Genomic DNA, 19,885 nt, shown 5'->3' with positions numbered 1-19,885 from the left:
ATCTGCAGAATGTTCTCTCCTGCAAGGACAGCTCTGGAATGTTAGTGTTCTAGTGTGCTCAGGATAAAATAGAAAGGGGGTTTGTAAAATCCTGATTTCTGATTCACCTATTTTTTGGGGGGGTTGGTTTACTGCTAGTTTTCATTTCATTTACTGTACTCTGGCTGTTTAAGAAATAACTGAGCTGTTAGAAGGCAGGATATAGAGGGGCCACATTAACATTAAGGGACAGATCCTCTATGCTTCAAAAGTGATAAAATGGAGAGTGATAAACAGCCAGCCAATCAGCTCCTACCTGCCATGTCAAAAACTGTGTTTGAAAAATGTCAAACAGGAGCTGATTGGCTGGCTGTTTATCACTCTCAATTTTATCACTTTTGAAGCTTAGATAATCTGGCCCAAAGTGTTCAAGTGCCAGGCTTCTCATGCCACTCGGTACCCCAGTGGAGTCAAAGGGGGTTTTTCATTTAATTAGTTTTTTTTTTTTTTAGTTTTTTTTAAGCAGTAGCATTGGAATTGTTAACAACAACATGTTCTACATGAATTCTGTATGACTTTATTTTCTTTGTTTTCAGTCCAGAGTGAGAAAAAAGCCAGACAGCAGTGAGAATAGACGCCCACTGCAGGATCTCCTCTCTGATATCCAGGTATGGGACACGATGTTCAGGACTACTTAAATTGTGAAACGAACGCCGTCAATATGTTCTATGCATCAACCTTCTATCTATTACAGACCAGCTCGGAAAATCAGATTCCTTCTCTCGTTCAGCATGCTATATCATACCAGGAGCTGCCAGAATTCCAGGTTACCACTAGTAAAATGTTGCAAGGACTGGTAAATCGCTGCAAGAGTGACCCAAAGTTCTACCCCCAGAGTTCACTGATTAAACTAATTGAGACTAAACAGCTGTCATACAGGTACAGATAATGAGGAGCTCTGAACATTGAGCAATAGTGCATTTGGCTGGTCCTCATTGGCACTGGGGGGGGGTGAAATATTACCTAAGAAATGCCAGTTTCTACCATCATATGATCCATCTTAAGCCTTGCAGAAGTATATACTGACTATTTTCATTTATTAACAATGGGGCGTTGGTTGTACAGAATTAGTGAAAATAACGGTACTTGTTTCCTAGCACGGCGCCCACGATTGTAATGTTACAATCCTGGGCGCCGTGCTAGGAAACAAGTATCGCATGGAAACAAGCGATTTTTAAAATTGTACAGTGCGGCTCTTAGTACCCGAAAATCGGGTCCCATCGCATACCACTAATTAAGGCATGCGATGGTATGCGATGGGCGCCGTGCTACGAAACAAGTACCAAAATAACACCTTTTTTATAGTACACACAGTATAGGAATTCTAAGCAGAAAAGATGAAATACTTAGCTAAGTTCAGGTCATAGATGTACATCCGGACCCCTGGTGACTATTTCAAGTAGATCCGCCAGTGAAAAGCATGGGATCTGGTGGCCATCAACTAGGTTCCAGTAGAAGCTACAATGTATCTTTGTAGTAAGCTTTTCTACTCTTAGGTGTATACACATGGTGCAATATGGTCGCCGAGCAATTTTGACTTAATATCTCTCAGCAATATATTGCTCAGTGACCATATTGCTCAGTGTACAGTTTTCATCAGCAAGCAGTGATTTTGTACCTATCAGCATAACACCAGTTTTACACAATATAATCTTTATGTGCATGATTAGCACATTATGAAGTAAACTAGTTAGTAGATAACAGTACAATGTTCTGACTGGAGTGTAACCTTTAAAGGCTTCTGCAACACTGCTTTACCTATAGCAGTGGTTTCCTAACTGTGCTATGGTACCCTGAGGTTCCTTGGGGCACTTGCTCTAGTAGTAATATATACACTTTTTGGTTGCTGCTCACCTACACTGTCATTTTTTGGTGTTTTAAGTACTCTTTGATGAATGTAACTGCAAGGTTTAATCAACTCCTTATGTTGGTAAAACTTTTTGAGACTATGGTGGAGCTCTGTAAAATGTACCGGTATCTTGCTTATGGTATAGTGGCAGCTATTTTGCGGTTGCTAAACCATATTGGTGGGCTAATGTTTAGGTGCTCCACTCCATTTATACATTATTTTGAGACTTCCGGTTGGAAGATGCTATTTTACAGTGCCTTCGCCTTATGTGTGTGTGTGTGTGTGTGTGTTTTGTTTTTTGTATTTTATTTTCAATATCCAATTATTTATTTTTAGTAAACCTATTTCCAGCTGGTGTTTTTTTTAGCATATAACAATCTTCCCATATTACAGCTTATGCCCAGATTTGATGATGCTTTGCCTGGAAAAGCAAGATGTCCATCTCCTACAACTTTGCTTGCAGCAGTTCATAGATATACCTGAAGCTGTTGTCTGTGCCTGTTTAAAAACATTCCTCAGGTGAGTGATTTGCCAGGCCTGTATAGGTTTCTGCTACATTAAAATGCACACAGGGTAACACACTGTTTGGCATTTTAGTGTTGATGAAGATAACTTACAAGATGTGGTCCTGGACACAGAGTCATCTGCGTGGTATATTCACATGAGTGATAACTCAAGTATCTCAAAGGAACCAGAGCAAAGCACTGTGGTACAGAATGGGTTCAGCCCCACATTGGCAGAGGAGGACAGCTGTGACCTTCAGATGTTGGACAAGATAATTCAGAGACCAGAGGAGCAGGGTTCTCCGGTCAGCTTTAAGCGAGCAGTACTACTGTATCCTTACATAAACAAACCCACATATAAGCACATCCTTTACAAAGAAAGGAGTGTTTTTTGGTGCTGTGCTTCATTAATACTCTTATTTCTGTCTCTTAACTGAATTTAAGAATATTTTACCGTTTTTAGTGTTTGGTGTAAACTTCTGCCTCTCCAGCTGTTAGACTACACATCTCTGCATGCTCTGGCCCAGTTTCAGCATTCCCTACAATTGTGGCAATGCATGCTGGGATGTGTACTTTTAAAATAGCTGGAGAGCCAGAGGTTGGCCAGGCCTGCTTTAGGATAACCATGTTACTGTTTTACATTATAAAAGCACTTTGTACAAAAATAAATGATCAAATATGTATGTATATTCAGATAGCATTTATGGAATCCGTTTGCATTCTGGCACCACGGGTATGCCATTTACTTTGTAATTTTTTTTGTGACGGTATTCAATTATCATTATCTGCTGTTTGAATACGCCATCTCAAATGTGAATGTGTGTGCATTGACTGTCCAAAAATATGCAAATACCACAGCCATTTGGATTTATTGGGAAAGCATTGGGGAGTACCAGCTCCTGTGTACAGATAGTTAGATTATTTACTTGTAGGACTTCTAAGTAGTTGCTTGGGTGTGCAGGATGGCCAGATACATTATAGATGCCTATGCAATTGCAGTTGCATGCTGAAACACCCTGAAGATGTTGCCAAGTGCCTGCAATTTTGCCGCCACTACTTGTAGTGGTCTCGCACAGTGGGGCAGATGTATTAAGCCTTAACAGAAGATAAATGCAAGGGTGATCAAGAGAGATAAACGTTCAGCCAATCACCTCCTAACTGCCATGTTACAGGCTGTGTTTTAAAAAAATCAGTAAGGAGCTGATTGGCTGGATGTTTATCGCTCTTGATCACCCTTGCATTTATCTCTTGTTAAGGCTTAATACATCTGCCCCAATGTCCCTGACTGACAATGTTGTGTAGGAATCCTCTGCGTGTGCTTTCACAAGACCATCATGGCACAGGTGCACTGAGATTTAGGTATATGCGCATGTGGCTGCTATCGCTCAACTGCGTAAAAATGGGTTTACGTCCAAGTCAGGCTCACCAGCCCCACTGCAGAGGGCTTGGCAGATTGTAATACTTGGCTGTGGTCTGTAGACACATTTGACTGATCTGAAATCTGACCTGGCTTTAGGTAAAGAAGAACACTAAGTAGAACAAACTATAAGAAATGTGTGCATATTTCCTCCTCACTAATGTTTTCACCATCTGAATGAACAGGGAGATCTCTTACATACCTTCTACCCTCTTTTAGCATTGTGGAAACCTGGCATTTCAGGATCCTCTTCCACGTGGAGTTCTATGCAATTCACTGGAATTTTTGCAGTGTATACCCCAATTGCAGTGTATACCCCAATTCTAGGGGCCAAGACCCAATTCTGCTGGGGCAGATAGGGTTGGGGGCATCTGCCTCCTGAGCTGCTTGGAAGGCAGCAGAGACCAGGCAGCATGTTCTTCCTGCTTTCCAGCCTGCCGCCAGACAGTGAATAGCTGACAGATGGCTGGGGCTATCCATCAATAAGAGTGCTGACAGCTAATCACTGTAAGCAAGCAAGTAGGGGGATGGCACAGGACCACAGAACGGGTGTGTTATGATTTTATTTTATTTTTTCAGTGGATGGGCCCTGAATGGATTGCTTTGCCTGGGGCCTGCGATACTAGTAAGAAAGCCCTGATGCGCAATCAGTGATATGTTGATGCTTTTCATGTTTCCTTAATGTATATACACAGTAATTCAATCATCGCCTCCTTGTACAGCGAGCCTTATCTTTTGCCTCATCTCAAGGATCTCTACTCTGACCAAGTCATTGTAAGTCTCTGAAACTTTTTTTCTAATGCATGTAATGAACCATTCCGCTTTGTACACTGGTTTGCTCTATAGTAATGTTTCTGAGCTGGAGGTGTGGACCGTGCCGCATTTAGTACATTTTACAAAGGACAATAATGATGATTTGAATAGCACTATTCAGCAGCACTGAATCACTTTACAAACCACAAAGACTTTCCACAAAGTTTTGGTATTAAAGAAATAAACAATGAACATAATGGGTTTGGTAAACATGATGCATGGTTGGTTCAGCCATTTCTGGTAATACCTCTCATGGGTTATATATTCCACCACCAGAAAGGTACCAGGCGAGGCCGGAATGTTTGATTCGCTGATTAGGCTACACTGGGTGTAATAGAAAATTCTTCATATAGGTCACAAAATGAGGAAGTTGCAGCATACTAAGGCTAGACACCAGAGCCCTTAAGGTCCATACACAGTAGGTGACTATGCCCAGCGTGTATGGACAGCGATGATCACTATCATCGCTGGAGGGAAAGCCGCTCCGTGCATACACACTGATGGGCTTTCGCCCTGCCCGGCGCCGACAGCGGGGGGAGGACGGCTTTGCATAACGCAGAGCTATGCAAAGCCGTCTTCAAAGCTGCTTATTTGCTGGTAATACCAGCAGATGAACGGCTTTCTCTGCGATGATGCGGGAGAGTGCAGCAGCTCTCACCGATCGCTGGGGCATACACACTGGGTGGCTTTGAGCTGAAAGCTGCTCAAACATGCTGTTTTGAGCGACTTTAAGCTCATTCGCCCTGTGTGCATGGGCTCTTACCCATTAAATCTGTGTACTTTTCATCCCATCCATCGACATAATAGGTGGGTCAGTCATTTTGGGTGCATTACGAAAGTTAGTGTATTAGTTTATTCAAACAATGAGCTAAGGCATATATGGGTAACTGCAAAGTGTGTAATATGATACACAGTGCACTGCAAAAATAAGCAAGTGAGCTTAATCTTAAGTACAATTTTGCTTTGATAGCATTAGCGTATGGTTCACTCTCTCCTACGCTCAACAGCCAAATATAAAATAGCGTTTTTTTTGTTTTTAATCTGTTGAATCTCCTTGATCCCCCAACAAACTAGCAATAAGCTGCTCTCATATTAGCATCTCCACTCCCATTTGCAGTAGCATTGCCATAATCCAGATTATGGCCAGAAATAATAATAATAATTATTATTTACAGTTTTTTATATTGCGCAGTTGATTTAGTTGCAAATGTTGTTGCGCTGTACAAATGTTGACAACACTGAAAGAACAAACTGGGGGGCGGAGGGAGCTCTTTCAGTGTCGTCGGGTTTGGGGAGAGGGGGCTGGAGGAACCACTGGCAGCATTATCCATCTGAGTAGTTAAGCACTGGTAAGGGAGCACTAGCGGGCAGCAGGGGTCAGCGACGGTGTTAGAATTTGGAAAAATTGTTTCAAACACTGTGCGGCCTTCTGACTGGCTGCTCTCTCAGCCAATCAGGGCTGCCCACTTTAAAAAAAAAAAAAAATTCTGCTGCTGCTCTGCCGCCCGCCAGCACTACTTCATAGTGCTATGCTACTCCTCTGCCAGTGGCCCGCCCTATTCCAGCGCCCGATGTTCCATCGCCGAGGGCATGCGACATAAGATGGACATCACATCCAACTGCATAAGTGTATGGGCAGCATTAGTGATTTTCCTTGTTTCTGAAGTCCCCTTGCTGATCTGAGGTAAAGTCCCAGTCCACGCCTTGGTGATCAGGCTTAATGGCTTATTTTGGGACAAAGAATCCTTTCTCGGAGTCCATGGAGGAACCTGGGCTCATAGTGATCCTTGATTTCCCCATAGATGAATGAGAAAAGAGGAATTTTCTATTCATACATTGAACTATATTTGTTAATGATTATTAGGAAGAGTTGGGGGTGATTTATTGTACAATGCGTGCACTTTTATTTTTTTTTTATAATATACATTTTTTCTTTTTGCAGCTGTTTCTGAGTTATCTTTTCTACCTGTATAAAAAGTGCAGTGAAAATGTTGCATTAAGCCTTCCAGGAGATGAGCATCTGTCCATCACCCAGGTACTTATGGGCATTCTTTTAAAGATGAATATATTTCTGTCTATGGCATTTTTGTCACCTTTATTGTAATATTTTTCACATCTGATGATGGTTTCTCATGCTCTGGTGTTAGATGTTTGGAACTTCATTTGTTTTGTTTTACCCCCATAGTTTTTTCTCTCCTGTCAATTTACTCAAGATTGAGCCTTTTTTTCTTTGTTTTGGTAAAAAGGAGTCTGTCTTATGCAAGGAAAATGAAACGGAAAAAAATTATAATTTGAGAGCCAAAAGTATGTTAGCCACCTTAGTATGGAGACAGATAAAACAAGGGGAATGCATTCCTGACATCCACACTGAGGCACCAGTACTATGGGTATAAAGACTGGACACTTAGAGGAGAGGCTTAAGCAGTTAACTACTGAAATTAAAATGATCTCCCTCCTATACCAGAGGTCCACAACATGTGGCATTCCAGCTGCTGTGGAACTACACATCCCAGCATACTCTGCCAACTTTTTAGCATTCCCTAATAGCAAAATATTGAAGTGCCTGCTGGGATGTGTAATTCCACAAAAGCTGGACAGCAGCAAATTGAGCTCTCTACCCTGCCATTTCCACCAGAGCTCAGTTTATATGGAGTGATATGAATTATTTAGTTTGCAGTGAAGCCTTGCTTTTATTTTTTATTTTGTACATGGCTCATGGAGTGGTAATAAAAGAGCTGGGTAACGAGGACTCCTGGAGGGGGTCACAATGTGACTGTTCTGGGGCCCCATGGAGCCATTGATGCTGGAGTCTGTTTTGCACTGGTGGGTGTTCAGTAAGTTTGCTACAGCTTAAACCCTGCATTAGGAGGAGCGTCATTCGGAGGGGTGGTTGTCAGATGCTTCATTTTCCAGGGAATTTCATATCTCCTCTAAATGGGCTTCTCTGCAGCCAGTTTTCTTCCTCCTTATTTTCCTGTCTCCGCTCCAAAATGTAACTTCAGATATTTTGGCTCTTCAAGTTTTTGGGGCAGAAGTGAACTCTGCCTTACAGAAGTAATTTCTGTATTTGTGTAGTTTCACGGTGCCACTAGATCGTATACGATATGGCATGCGATTTGACATCCGATATCGTATACGATTTACTATCCATTTCAGGTACTTATGTATTATCTGGGCTCCCATGTTAAATGCACCCCATTTTTTCATACCCCTACTATCCAACTACGCATGGAGTTGATTTTATATAGCGTGGCGAGCGCACGCGGTCTCATGAGAAAAACGGGAGCCCAGATATTACATAAGTACCCCATTTCATTACCCCACTATCCACGTCGGTGTGGAGTTGATTTTATATAGCGTGGCGAGCGCACACGGAATGTATTTGATGGAATTGCATGCAATGTGCTGCCCACTTTGTCATTCTAGGTACACGCCTGGGAGTTTCCCGTGGCCGTCAATATAGTGAACTAGATCAGTGGTGATGCAGGAGAACGACAGTGCATACACACGGACTGATATCATTCAGTGACATTACCTTTTTAGGTAGTCTTTTGCTTGATTGTGTTTGGGGCTTGTGCAGTTTTATATACTCGCAATGTTCCTTTTTAAGCTGCGATTGCGGTGCAGTTTGATTCAATCTCAAATGCAGACATGAGGTGATTTGCACCTCCTGCATTTGCGTTGCTTAAGGATCGCATATGCTAATCTGCTGCAAGCAGTTTACCATATGCGATCCTTACTCAATTAAACCCTTAAAGCTAGGTTCCTGAAATCTTGATGTCTCCTCCTCTGTAACCCAGGGCCTAGAGTCCAGCCACTGTATAGATCTACCAATCAAAACTACCACACCTCCATTCCTCCTTGCCTCGGCCAAACAGCTGTGCAGGGCTGCAACCTGATCACATGTTTACAAAGTTTTACTGGTTTCTCACTTCTAGCTAAAGATTGTGGTTGTAGAGTGTTGCCTGCTGCTTGTCTGGGATGTTCGCATGCACCTTATACTTGTTTGGGAAGTCCCAAAGTAGCCATGCCCATCAGAGTGAATGGAAGAGAATAGAGGGTTTTGTTAGCTTAACATAAAATCCATTTCAATGCTTCTTCATCTGTGCGGCCACCGCTACGCCATTTACATTAGCCGCTATCCTGAAAGCAATTGCTGAGGTCTGGCCCACCTGTCTGACAAAGGTACTTTCACACTATGTTCCGTAGCGTAAGCGATGGCCGCAAAGATGAGTAAGTACTCCATTTCTTGTAATGCATTTAGTGTCATCACTCCAGCTTTATTGGTTGGCTCCATTAAAGGTCGGAGAATATAAAGATGGTGAAACGGTGTCTACTCCAAGGTGTGTGGTCATAAGGTCATCTCTTCTCCGTTTTAGGTAAATTTTATTTTTTTCTTCTTTCAGGTATTAGATTGGATGAATCTCCTGCTGGATGCCAATTTCACTGTTTTAGTTATGCTGCCGAAAGCAAAACCACTGCTTCGTACCCTTCAAAAATTTGTCAGATCACAGGTATGTATTGCTAAGATATCCCAGGATCCATGTGCAGTCCTATTGTTGCCTGCACAAGATGAGCTTTCAGTTACACACCCCTCAAGATCAGGCATTCCCAGCATCGGCCCTGAAGGCACAGTAAAGATGGGTACACACCTTTAGATATATCTGCAGATCTATCTCTAGACAGATTGGTCAGTGTGTTCTGCATGCTTGTGTGGGGAGTGTATTGGTGGCCGGCGGATCGCTTGTATACATTACAATCAGCCAATATGTTTTTTTTTTTTTTAATGCAATCATTTTTATTGAAAGTTTTTGCATAGTTACAAATAACAATACCCCAAACATGTACATATGTAGTTAAAGCTAGAATATGAACTGCATATCAGTCGGGAGTTAGTGTAACATTGATATATGGTCGGATATAGCTAAGCATGTTTTTTATCAGACGGACACAGAATACCTCCAAAAAGCAGATATATAGTATCAAGACCCGAAGGCGCCATTCGAGCTACCCCATATAAAGCCTATCTAGAGCTTATAGTAAGAAAAACAGATGTGTAATACCACTAGGGTAGTAACCAGGCGCTGTTTGGGTCTTAATTCAAATCTAGCCGCAGTTTTGGTAAAGGGGTAGTCAGCCCCTGGGGTACAAAACAAGAAAAAATTTATGTGAAACTGCGCTTTTTGAGGAAGGAAGTCACACAATGATTACAACCAATTAAAAATAAATAAAACACATTTAAAATAAATGAATGTAATACATGATACACCTCAATCAAAGCCCAATTGAGGTGTATCATGTATTACATTCATTCATTTTACATGTGTTTTTTTTTTATTTATTTTTAATAAATTGGTTGTAATCATTGACTTCCTTCTTCAAAAAGCGCAGTTTCAAAGAGCTAAATTGGCAATTACAAAGCTAAGTTGGCAATTACAAAGTAAAGCAATCTTTTTTTTCTCCCTTTTATGTAGAAAGCGCTCGTGGTGTAATCGAGGCTACTGCAGTGGCCGAATTTACTGAAACTAAACTAGACCTGTTATATGCCGAACTACCAAAAGCAAACCAGCCCCTAAAAAGACCCCACCCTGTATTGCCTACTACCCCCAACTTTAGGTATATCTGGATCCCGTAAACTGCTACCCTTACCCCACTAGCTATACTACCTAATTCTAAATCCTACCCATACCCTACCTATTTAACCTACCCCCCCCCCCCCCCCCCCCCCCCCCCCCCTTTTTAGTTATAGAACACAGGATGTATAGAACAGGATATGCCGAGGGCTATGTGTATATGACCCTAAGCTAGGCAAAGTTATGGCAACTCTTCTGCTTTAATATATCACCATGTCACTCATGGTAGCTAGGATAGTGACCTATAAAGTAAGGCTGTACAAAAAGAAGAAAAAACTTAAATTAAATAATAACGAATATAAGGGAGAACCGCATCTTTGTAAGTAGTAATAAGGGGGACATTTTATGTAGAAATAAAGTCTAAAAAAAAAACCTCGGAATACAATGTGATAGTGATAAAACAGGCTATATGTTGTAAACATATAGTAATAAGGAAAATAATAAAAGGTGTGAACAGCATTCGAGATTGTAGATGGATTACATAATGAGATTATTAATCCGGCCAACTCTCGGTTCCCTGAAGGAGCTTGACGAGCATAGTAAACTCGGGAGAGCAACCGGAATACACGAATATATCTATGTGAATTTGAATAAATTCCAGGAACTCGGCAAAGCTGATAGCACAAAGGGAGATCGAGGGGAAACCAACATTATCAGTGTTTACAGGTGTAGTGCAGCAAGTTTCCCTAAAATTTACACAGGTTCACAGGGGCGTACATGTCCAAAGTTGAGTCCGGCTCATAAACAGGGGAGGCCATCAGGTTACCGGGCACAGATAAATCCCACATATCATCTGCATCACATCGCTCTGGATTGTCCATGAAAGATGGGACATATCTCAGCATCCCATCCAACTGCAGTATAAGTCTGGTGGCGGATGCATATATCTCACCAAGTATACTGTGAACAGTGTATTCCATGTTCATATAGAGGATGTATAGAAAGGCGAGCGGTTAGCAGTAGTAGCATCACAATGTAGAATGGGGGAGGCTAGCACTCCGCCAAAGATATATAGGAGATCAATAGCCACAGATGGTATAGTGTCTCTGAGGTGCTCACCACAGTAGAAGCAATCCAGGGAATACAATGGTTAAAGGCCAAGAGGTGTCAGGTATTCCAGTCCTCAGACACCAGTCTCCTGGGCAGGTTACTAATCAAGGAGTATGGCATCTGTGCCCAGTGCTATCGATCACGTCCACGTCGGGAGTTACCAGACAGCCCCGGTACGAAACTGCAGGGGATCTAAGACGCCAATACAGGGCAGTAGCCAATAGTCCCAGGAGGAATTCAGCAGGCAGGCACAAACTCCTCAGCCCAGGGGATGCACGGCCAAGATGGCGCCGGCACTCTCTGCGTGGACAGCGGCAGCACGTCTCAGGCGAGACCACTTCCCGCTCAATTCTACAGAAAGCAAATGATGCCTGTATCTCTGGCCCGCTGCAACACCCGTGAAAGAGTCGCCAGGGCAAAACCACTGTAATACAGCAGGAGGTCGGCGGCGTCCGGGGCTCAGCGTAGCTGCAGGCCGCAGCTGTTGATCCCTTCAATCCGGCAGCCAAATGTTCCAGGGGGGACACCAGTGGTGAAGCAGGGTGGTATGTAGGATAACACACACCTGTTAAAGAGGTCAGGGTCCTCAGCGGCAGCAGAACAAGATGGGTTTTAAGATATGTGGAGGGAGCACAATTAATCTGCTGTCTACTCCATTCACGGCCAACCCACGCCCCTGCCAATATGTATCTTAGGATATATCAGCTGTGCTACGCCACCGCTGCAATATGTCTGATAACGTCCTTTAGTCATACTCCGATTGTGAAGTCTAACAATATGCAGCGCAATATAGGAAACTATAAATGAAATAAATATCACTGGTACACACTGGCTAACAGACCAGCAAAATATATCAGCCGTTCCATTGAATGGCTGATTCATCGGCCAGTGATTATGCACCTTTTATAGTCCAGGTTTCAGTGGTATCCAGCCTTAAGCACAGATGGTCAGAATAGCTGAGGTACTTTATTAAGTCATCTGTGCTCATGCATGTATATGTATAAGCTATAAAAAATATAATTGCACATTTGTCAAGACTGTGAAGAAGTTGGTTTTACCTAATATACTGCAGCCATAGAAAAGGGCACTTCTCACAGATTAAGTTTATCCTTGCCTCTGGGCAGGTGAAACAAAATCCCCAATAGTGCCGGCTTTTGGGTTGATTTAAATTTTCTCCCTGGGGATCAATTAGCCATGGTAGTTTAACATGGCTAATTGATTTCCCACCCTAAAATGGAAATGCATAGATCTAAAAATGTAATAGTAAGTCAGTGTGACATAGTGGACAAAATAGATTAATAGGGGTATAATATAACACTGCATTGGACCAAGTATGAAATGAATATATCACAAATGGAACTGACTGTCGTTTGTCCTGACTTGTCATATGTACTGTTATATTATCTCCTATGAAGAAGGGGTGGGAGAGATGGAAACAGGAGTTTTTTTTTTTTTACTATGCGGAGTTGAACGTAATTGCTCCAGTATTACCTGCATAGAACTAATGCTGGGTACACACCAGGATGACAAGGGTCTGATCCCATCAATCTAGATCCAATTCTGACTGATTGGATGTAGATTGTGTGGTGATTGGGCCCTTTTCTGTCCTGGTGTGTTCCCACGGGTCGGTAAGTCGTTATTCAGATCCTGGTAGGTTGGATCTGGAAAAGACCATGCTACTGGGTGCAGGTCTCCATCGGATCGGCTCACGATGCACATCGTGAGCGGGTTGTGCCCCCTGCGTCATTGTGAGCAGATCGGAAGAAACACTGACGACCTGCTCACTGTGTGCATCATGAGCGGGCCGTCCTGGTGTGTACCCCGCATTAGTGTATCGCTGCTGCTGATCCATGCCTGTAAGCTTCATTTCCCTGCCCGTGGCCCTGTCTTTGGTGCAGTCTGAAAACTGACATAATTCTGCATATGTACAACTGTGAATAGCCTGTGCTTTAACTGATACATCCTTTCCAAACTTAGTCTGTGTGTAAGTTCCTAGTTACGTCCTATAAGCCACAAGTGGAGAAGCAGTTGAGATGCTTATGACTGTGTGGCCAGTGTTTGTGTGTGCTCAGCCTGTCTCCAGTCACACATGAATAATTCTGTAAGGAATCTGCAGTGTTTTCAAATCATAAACACTTATGTGACGCTACTCTGAACATGGTAAATTATATAGAGTAGGTTTATATTTAAAATACAATACACAAGGTACTAGTTAAATTAATTTGTGTAGCCTTGCCTAGCCTGTTCTTATGTCGCAGGGTCCTGCTCATTGTTTTTTTTTTGTTTTTTGCCTAGATGAAGTTTTACTCTGAGCTCAACAAGATTGAAGGAAGTTTATCAGAATTACAGAGATTACAAAGACCTTCAAAAAACATTGGCAGATACTCCATCGAAGTTCTGGAACTATTTTAATTTAATGGACATTGCTATGTTTTGTATTTTTTCAGAAGCTCTTATTCTTGACATATGGAAAACATTAACACCATTTCCTAGCCTCCTGTAATGTGATCAGAAGAGCGAAATGTACAATGTAACCACAAATCTTTGTAATGGTTAAAAAATCTAATTTCTTAATTTATTTGCCTTGCGCTGTTTTTCTTTTTTTATGGGGGGGGGGGGAATAGTGCTCGCATAAGGAAACTCATGGCTGACATACAGGTTTTGATTAAGAAAGCCAGGAGAGAGACTTACTGTATCTAGTAAAGGTTACGTGACTGCTATTAAAGGTGTCTGAGGGTTAATCTTGACACATTGGTGCACCTTGTCTCATAATGCATATACCATGTAAAAAGCTGGGTCATAATCTTTCTGCTGCCTATTGTTAAAGCTGTTTGTTGGGAGAGACATGCCTGCTCGCTCTTTATCCATGTTGTGACACTGAACACTACCAAAGTTTTATTATTACCCAGGCGATGAAGTAGAAAGAAGAGGTATCGGAGGAACCTGATGTATTTTTTGAATATAGGGCTAAGAAGGGAAGGTGTTTCCTGGTTCATAAAGTAATGAAATATGGATAAAAGACAAGTGAGACTTCCAAGAATTTAAAAAATGTTCCCTTTTTAAGGATGAACAATTCCTGGGTTGGTGTGAAATCCCTAAAGTAGATGCGGCAGTGGCAGAATTAACATCTAAAACAACCATATCCCTGGAAGATGGGGCAGCGCTCAAAGATCCGATGGATTGAAAACTGGAAAGTGCTCTAAAAAAGTTACATATATCTTCAGCAGTATCTTTGAAGTCTGGAGTAGCTGTAGGTTCAGCGGCGAGAGCTCTAATCTTATGGGGTTCAGAGTTGTAAAATAATGTGGAAGATAAAATATCTAAGCAGTATCTGTTAAAAAATATACAAATTATGCAAAAGGCTATTGAAAATATATATATGTGAGGCTTCATTAGATACTGTCACGTTTTTGGCAAGATCTATGGCAGCGGGAGTAACGGCGAGAAGGGCATTATGGCTAAAAGTCTGGAGTGCAGATGCTCATTCCAAGAATAGATTAACCACTTTGCTGTTTGAGGGGTCATTCCTATTCGGTCAACAATTGGATGCTATGATCCAGAGAATCTCTGGTGGAACATAGGTGAGCATACCACAAGATAAGAGGAACCTATTTCCTATACCCTATTCTTCTAAAGCACAATACAGAGAAGCCAAGACCTATAGGCCAGGTCGTAATTATTACAGAAGAGGTAATACAGGTGTCTCGCTTCAATCATTTCGGCAGTCTAACAGAAGAGGCACAAAACAATGACTATGCTGAGCAAATGATGATTGGAGCTCGTCTTACAGCTTTGGCAGAAGTTTGGGAAAGGTCGGTAAACGACATATGGGTAACCAGAATTATAAGAGAAGGCTACAGAATAGAATTTAAAAAATCCCCCAGGAACAGATTTTTAGAATCAAGAGTTCCGAAGACACAAGAAAAGAGACCAGCTATTGATGTTAAAAATCCAACAGTTGTTAGTCAGGAGCAGTGGAACCAGTACAAAACAGGATTTTACTCAAACCTCTTCTTGATGGAGAAGAGTACCAGGGATACAGAATGATCCTCGACTTTAGAGATCTAAATTTGCTGATTAAAAAAAAAAAAAGATTTCGGATGGAGACAATGACACCAATTGTGACGGGAATAAAGAAAGCAGAATTCCTTGCATCTATAGATCTGAAGGTTGCATATTATCACATTCCTATAGAGGAGGAAAACAGAAGATTCCTGAGGTTTTCTCTATTAGGGATACATTACCAGTTCTGATGTCTGCCATTTGGACTCAAGACTTCTCCCAGGGTATTTACAAAAGTGCTGGTTACTCTGATTGCTCGAGAAAAAGTACAAATTTGGCCATATCTAGAGGATTTATTAATAGCAGGAGACTCAGCAAAGGAAGTTCAAGTAAGCATAAAATTGACCACGAGTTACCTTCAGGCTCATGGTCGGTTAATAAATGCAGAAAAGAGCCAGTTAATACCTACTCAGAAGATTCAATTTCTGGGAATAATAATAATAAACACTCAAAAATTCACAATTGCGCTGTCACCAGAGATATGTCTAAATATCCGGAAGACAGTGATAGAAATACAAACAGATGAAAAGTTTGTTAGACCTCGGGGTCTGATTATTAGGTATGATGGCATCTACCATTCGAATAATCCCTTGGGCTCAGTGGCATATGAGGATGGCGACTTCTACCGTTTATAAGGAGATGGCAACGAGGTATCTATTCAGTTGGACTGGAAGACGAGAAGGTACCTTCAATGGTGGTCAAAGGTCTTCAGACCAAGGTGACGAGTCTGGTGCTACCAAAGTTATTGATCCTTACAACAGACGCCAGTTTATCCGGTTGGGGAGCTCATGTCAGAGTTACCAGTCCAAGGAAATTGGTCGTGAAAAGAGATTATGATGTCATCCAATATGAGAGAGATGGAAGCAGTATGGAGAGCAATGGTGGCATCTCCGAGTAATGTCGGACAATACTACAGTGGTTGCACACATAAACCACCAAGGAGGAACCAAAAGCAGAAAGTTGTTTCTGGTGGCACAGTAGATCATGGTATGGGCAGAGAAGAATCTGCAATCAATATCATCAATAGTTCATGTACCATTAATACAGAACGCGATTGCAGATTATCGAAGTCGAAAAGAATTACCAGGAGAGTGGGAAATGAATGCAGATGTCTTCAGCCAGATTGTGAACAAATTTGGAGTTCCAGAGATAGACCTGATGGCGACTAATACCATTTTATACAAAGAAAAAGATAAGAGACTGTTTTGTGGGACGCACACTGATACAATTAAGGTAAAACTTAGCTTTTAATAAATTTACTTTCAAATTCCCTTTTAATAATTTGAGGAAAATAGTAGTGAAATAAAGAAGTTAAAATTACGGACACACACAAAACCACATATAACATACACACATATATAGTGCTCGAAAAGTAAAAGGATGTATTTTAAAACCACAACGATATGTTACTGGAAAATATTGTATTTATTATAGCACACCCTTGTAGGGATAGTTTCACTTGTAACTTTAATTGGCTTGAATGTCTAGTGATATTCAGAATGGGGAGATTTCAGCTCCTGAATATATAGTGATTATTAATGTGAATTTATTTGTATGAATCAGATGTGATTCAACAGTACTCAGCTGCCCCCTAGTGGTGGTTAACTAGCTGGAAATATTCACATCACTAGTATAGTCAAATCTTATTCAGGCTGATATAACAATAATTAGCTTAGCAGGCTATTTTAGACAGATAACCTGACTCTATAGGTGCAGTTTGTTTTCTATAATGCTGCTACCTATCCGTCTCCCCAAATCTGCCTGCACCCTTAATAGGTATGCAGTACTGCCATTTTAACTGATCACTACAAAGGGTTAAATAATGCTAATACATATTCCAGTAAACAATCTTCCTACACGTGTTTCACTAAACAGCTTTCTCAAGGCTACTAGCCACTTAAATGTGGTAACCTGGCGACTAATACCAACAAGAAGGTGCCAGACTTCTACTAAAGTTATCACAAATCTCTGGCAATAGATGCCTTTTCAATAAAGTGGCAGTTCTCCCTGGGGTATGTCTTCCCACCATTTCCAATGATTGCCAAAGTGTTGAAAAAGATAAGGGAGGATCAAGTAATAGCGTTGGTGGTTCTTCCTTTCTGGCCGAGAAGAGCCTGGTACACAAATGTAATGAGAATGGCAGTTAAGAGACCAATGGACGTTACCGACCAGAATCGATCTTCATCAAGGCCTGATCTATCATCCAGACCTGGGATTGTTATGCCTCAAGGTTTGAAAATTGAGCCGCAAATGCTAAGACAACAAGGTGTGCAAGTCGTGGAGATGTTATTGAAGGCAAAGAAGGAACGGTCTTAACACGCATACTACAGAGTATGGTGAAGACCTATGATAAATACTGGTTGAGTAAAAGATTGAGTTGATACCAACTACTCAAGTCTTACAATTCTTGTATGAAGGTTTTAATTTAGGATTGGCAGTAGCTACAATGAAGTCCGGTTTTCGGCTTTAAGTGTCCTGCTAGACAAGTGTTTAGCAGAAGACAAATTGAAGAGAAGATTCTATGGAGCAATTAAAAGAATACGTTCCTAAATTCATGGTATCCCTGAATCAGTCTCCAATGCGGACCTCGAGCAATATGCTACGGACTTATTCATGAAACTGTTACCAGAGGTCATTATAACAGACTTCCTGCTGGACCGGATTCACAGTCTACCCAAAGCGAAAAATGCGCCGGATGATGCTCCCAGAGACACTCTGACATGACTACATTATCACCACATTAAAGAAAAATTTTTACAAGCCGCCAGACCTTCAAAAACTGCTACCACTATTCTGGGCGATTTGCAACTGTTTGGCAACCTCTCTGTTACAACGTTTACCTTGAGAAGGTCCTTCCACCCAGTGATGAAAATACTTTGAGAAGCAGAGATCCAATATAGATGGGGCTTTCCGACTAAACTAGTCATCCGACGCAATGGATACACTACAGTTATTTCTACGCCGGATGAAGGTGTCAAGATAATAGCAGCGTGGAATCTAGAGAACATTCCTCCTACAACATCTCGCAGCCTCCGAATACCCTCTGAGTGGTCCACGGTTGACTCCTCCCCCCGCTATTGACTGTCACTTCCTGGGACAATGGCTGTGTAAGCCTCCAGAAATTAGCAAGTATTACTGCATTATCGTTAGATATATTACATCTACTGTTGATTAAAATGTTAAACCAACAACATATGATGTTTTGGTGTGTACCATGTTGAGATTTGTATACACCAGTTCATAGACTAGCTTATACACGATACACCATAGGCTTCAAGATGTGAGCTGCTTTTAGCTCCCAAAGATGGCATACTTGCCTCATAGCGTTGAAAGGCTCCCTCTGCAGTTACCGAGTTGACCGATTAGTAACCTTCACCCCTCTACACTCAACCCTGCTTCACCCGGCCACCAGTGCAACACTAGTGTGTTTGAGTTGTATTCATTAGGCCGGGACACTCACCTTAGTATTTAACAATTTCCTCTACTCCCCTCTGGTGTTCTGCTTCTTCTTTCCCATATGCAGCGATGGAGGGGTATGACTGCCGCGCATACCCCAATGTGCCACCCTACTTGGTGGCCTCCAGTGACAGTCATGGTGTTATTTTGTATGTTTGTTATTTTTGTTATTCCCCCTCCCCATTCCTACTCACCCCAACACTTGTGAGTACTATAGACACCTCCAACATACCACTCCAATCACAGTTTATAGCTTCAATATATAAAATATTGCCATGATACAGGTACTATGTATGAATTTTAAAAGTTTAAATTCACCAAACAAGAGAAAACTGGCACTATGCTACTTTACCAAATCAGGGGAGCATATGGTAACAATACAGGAGACTCATTTTATTAAGACGGCTCCACCACAATTTTCAAATGCTAAATACCCCCACTGTTATACCTCGAATGGACCTAGTAAAAAAAGCAGGAGTTGCTGTTCTGGTGTCAAATGCCTGTGACTTTGTTTTGGATAAACTTTTATTTCAGATCCCGATGGTAGATATTTGATTATACTAGGGAAACTGCAGAACAATCCAGTTACAATAGCTACTGTCTATGCCCCGAACTCTAAGCAGTGCCAATTTATCCGGAAATTTTGGAAACTGCTTTACTCCGGTGGGCAGGGCTCTGGGCGACTAACATCGTAGTAGACTCGACAATGGACAGATCCACCGGCCCCTGCAACACACGACACCCCCACCACACACACGTGACCAATCCCACCTCTTTAGAGTATTCTCTCAGAATATGATCTTATGATCTTTATGATGTCTGGAGAGCGAGGCACCCATCCATGAGAGATTATACATTTTTCTCACAGGTCCACCATTCTTATTCTTGCATAGATTTAGCTCTTTCAGACAAATGGACTCTCCAACAGATCAAAAAGGCTTTTATCCTGCCCTTGACATGGTCTGACCATTCTGCAATTCAACTTAGCTGGGAATGTTCCGAGAATAGGCCCTCCCCCTGGGCCATGGCATTTATCTAACCACCTTCTAACCGACCCAGGAGC

At 41.8% G+C, this 19,885-nt stretch overlaps 1 protein-coding gene across 1 annotated transcript in view; it reads left to right on the top strand.

Annotated features, from left to right (window-relative positions):
* Positions 1–13,882, top strand: part of NOL11 (nucleolar protein 11) — a 30,947-nt gene extending 17,065 nt beyond the window's left edge. Inside the window, exons 11-18 of the mRNA XM_083148187.1 lie at positions 576–647; positions 734–918; positions 2,282–2,407; positions 2,486–2,722; positions 4,504–4,582; positions 6,564–6,656; positions 9,028–9,135; positions 13,600–13,882. Coding sequence (XP_083004313.1) covers positions 576–647; positions 734–918; positions 2,282–2,407; positions 2,486–2,722; positions 4,504–4,582; positions 6,564–6,656; positions 9,028–9,135; positions 13,600–13,716 — 1,017 coding nt within the window. The 3' untranslated portion in view covers positions 13,717–13,882. The remainder of the gene's footprint in view (positions 1–575; positions 648–733; positions 919–2,281; positions 2,408–2,485; positions 2,723–4,503; positions 4,583–6,563; positions 6,657–9,027; positions 9,136–13,599) is intronic.
* The last annotated feature ends 6,003 nt before the right edge of the window (positions 13,883–19,885 follow it).

This window comes from Crinia signifera, chromosome 6, assembly GCF_055691185.1.
Source record: "Crinia signifera chromosome 6, ASM5569118v1, whole genome shotgun sequence".
NCBI classification, from domain to species: Eukaryota; Metazoa; Chordata; class Amphibia; order Anura; family Myobatrachidae; genus Crinia; species Crinia signifera.
This window is presented reverse-complemented; position numbering and strand designations above follow the sequence as displayed.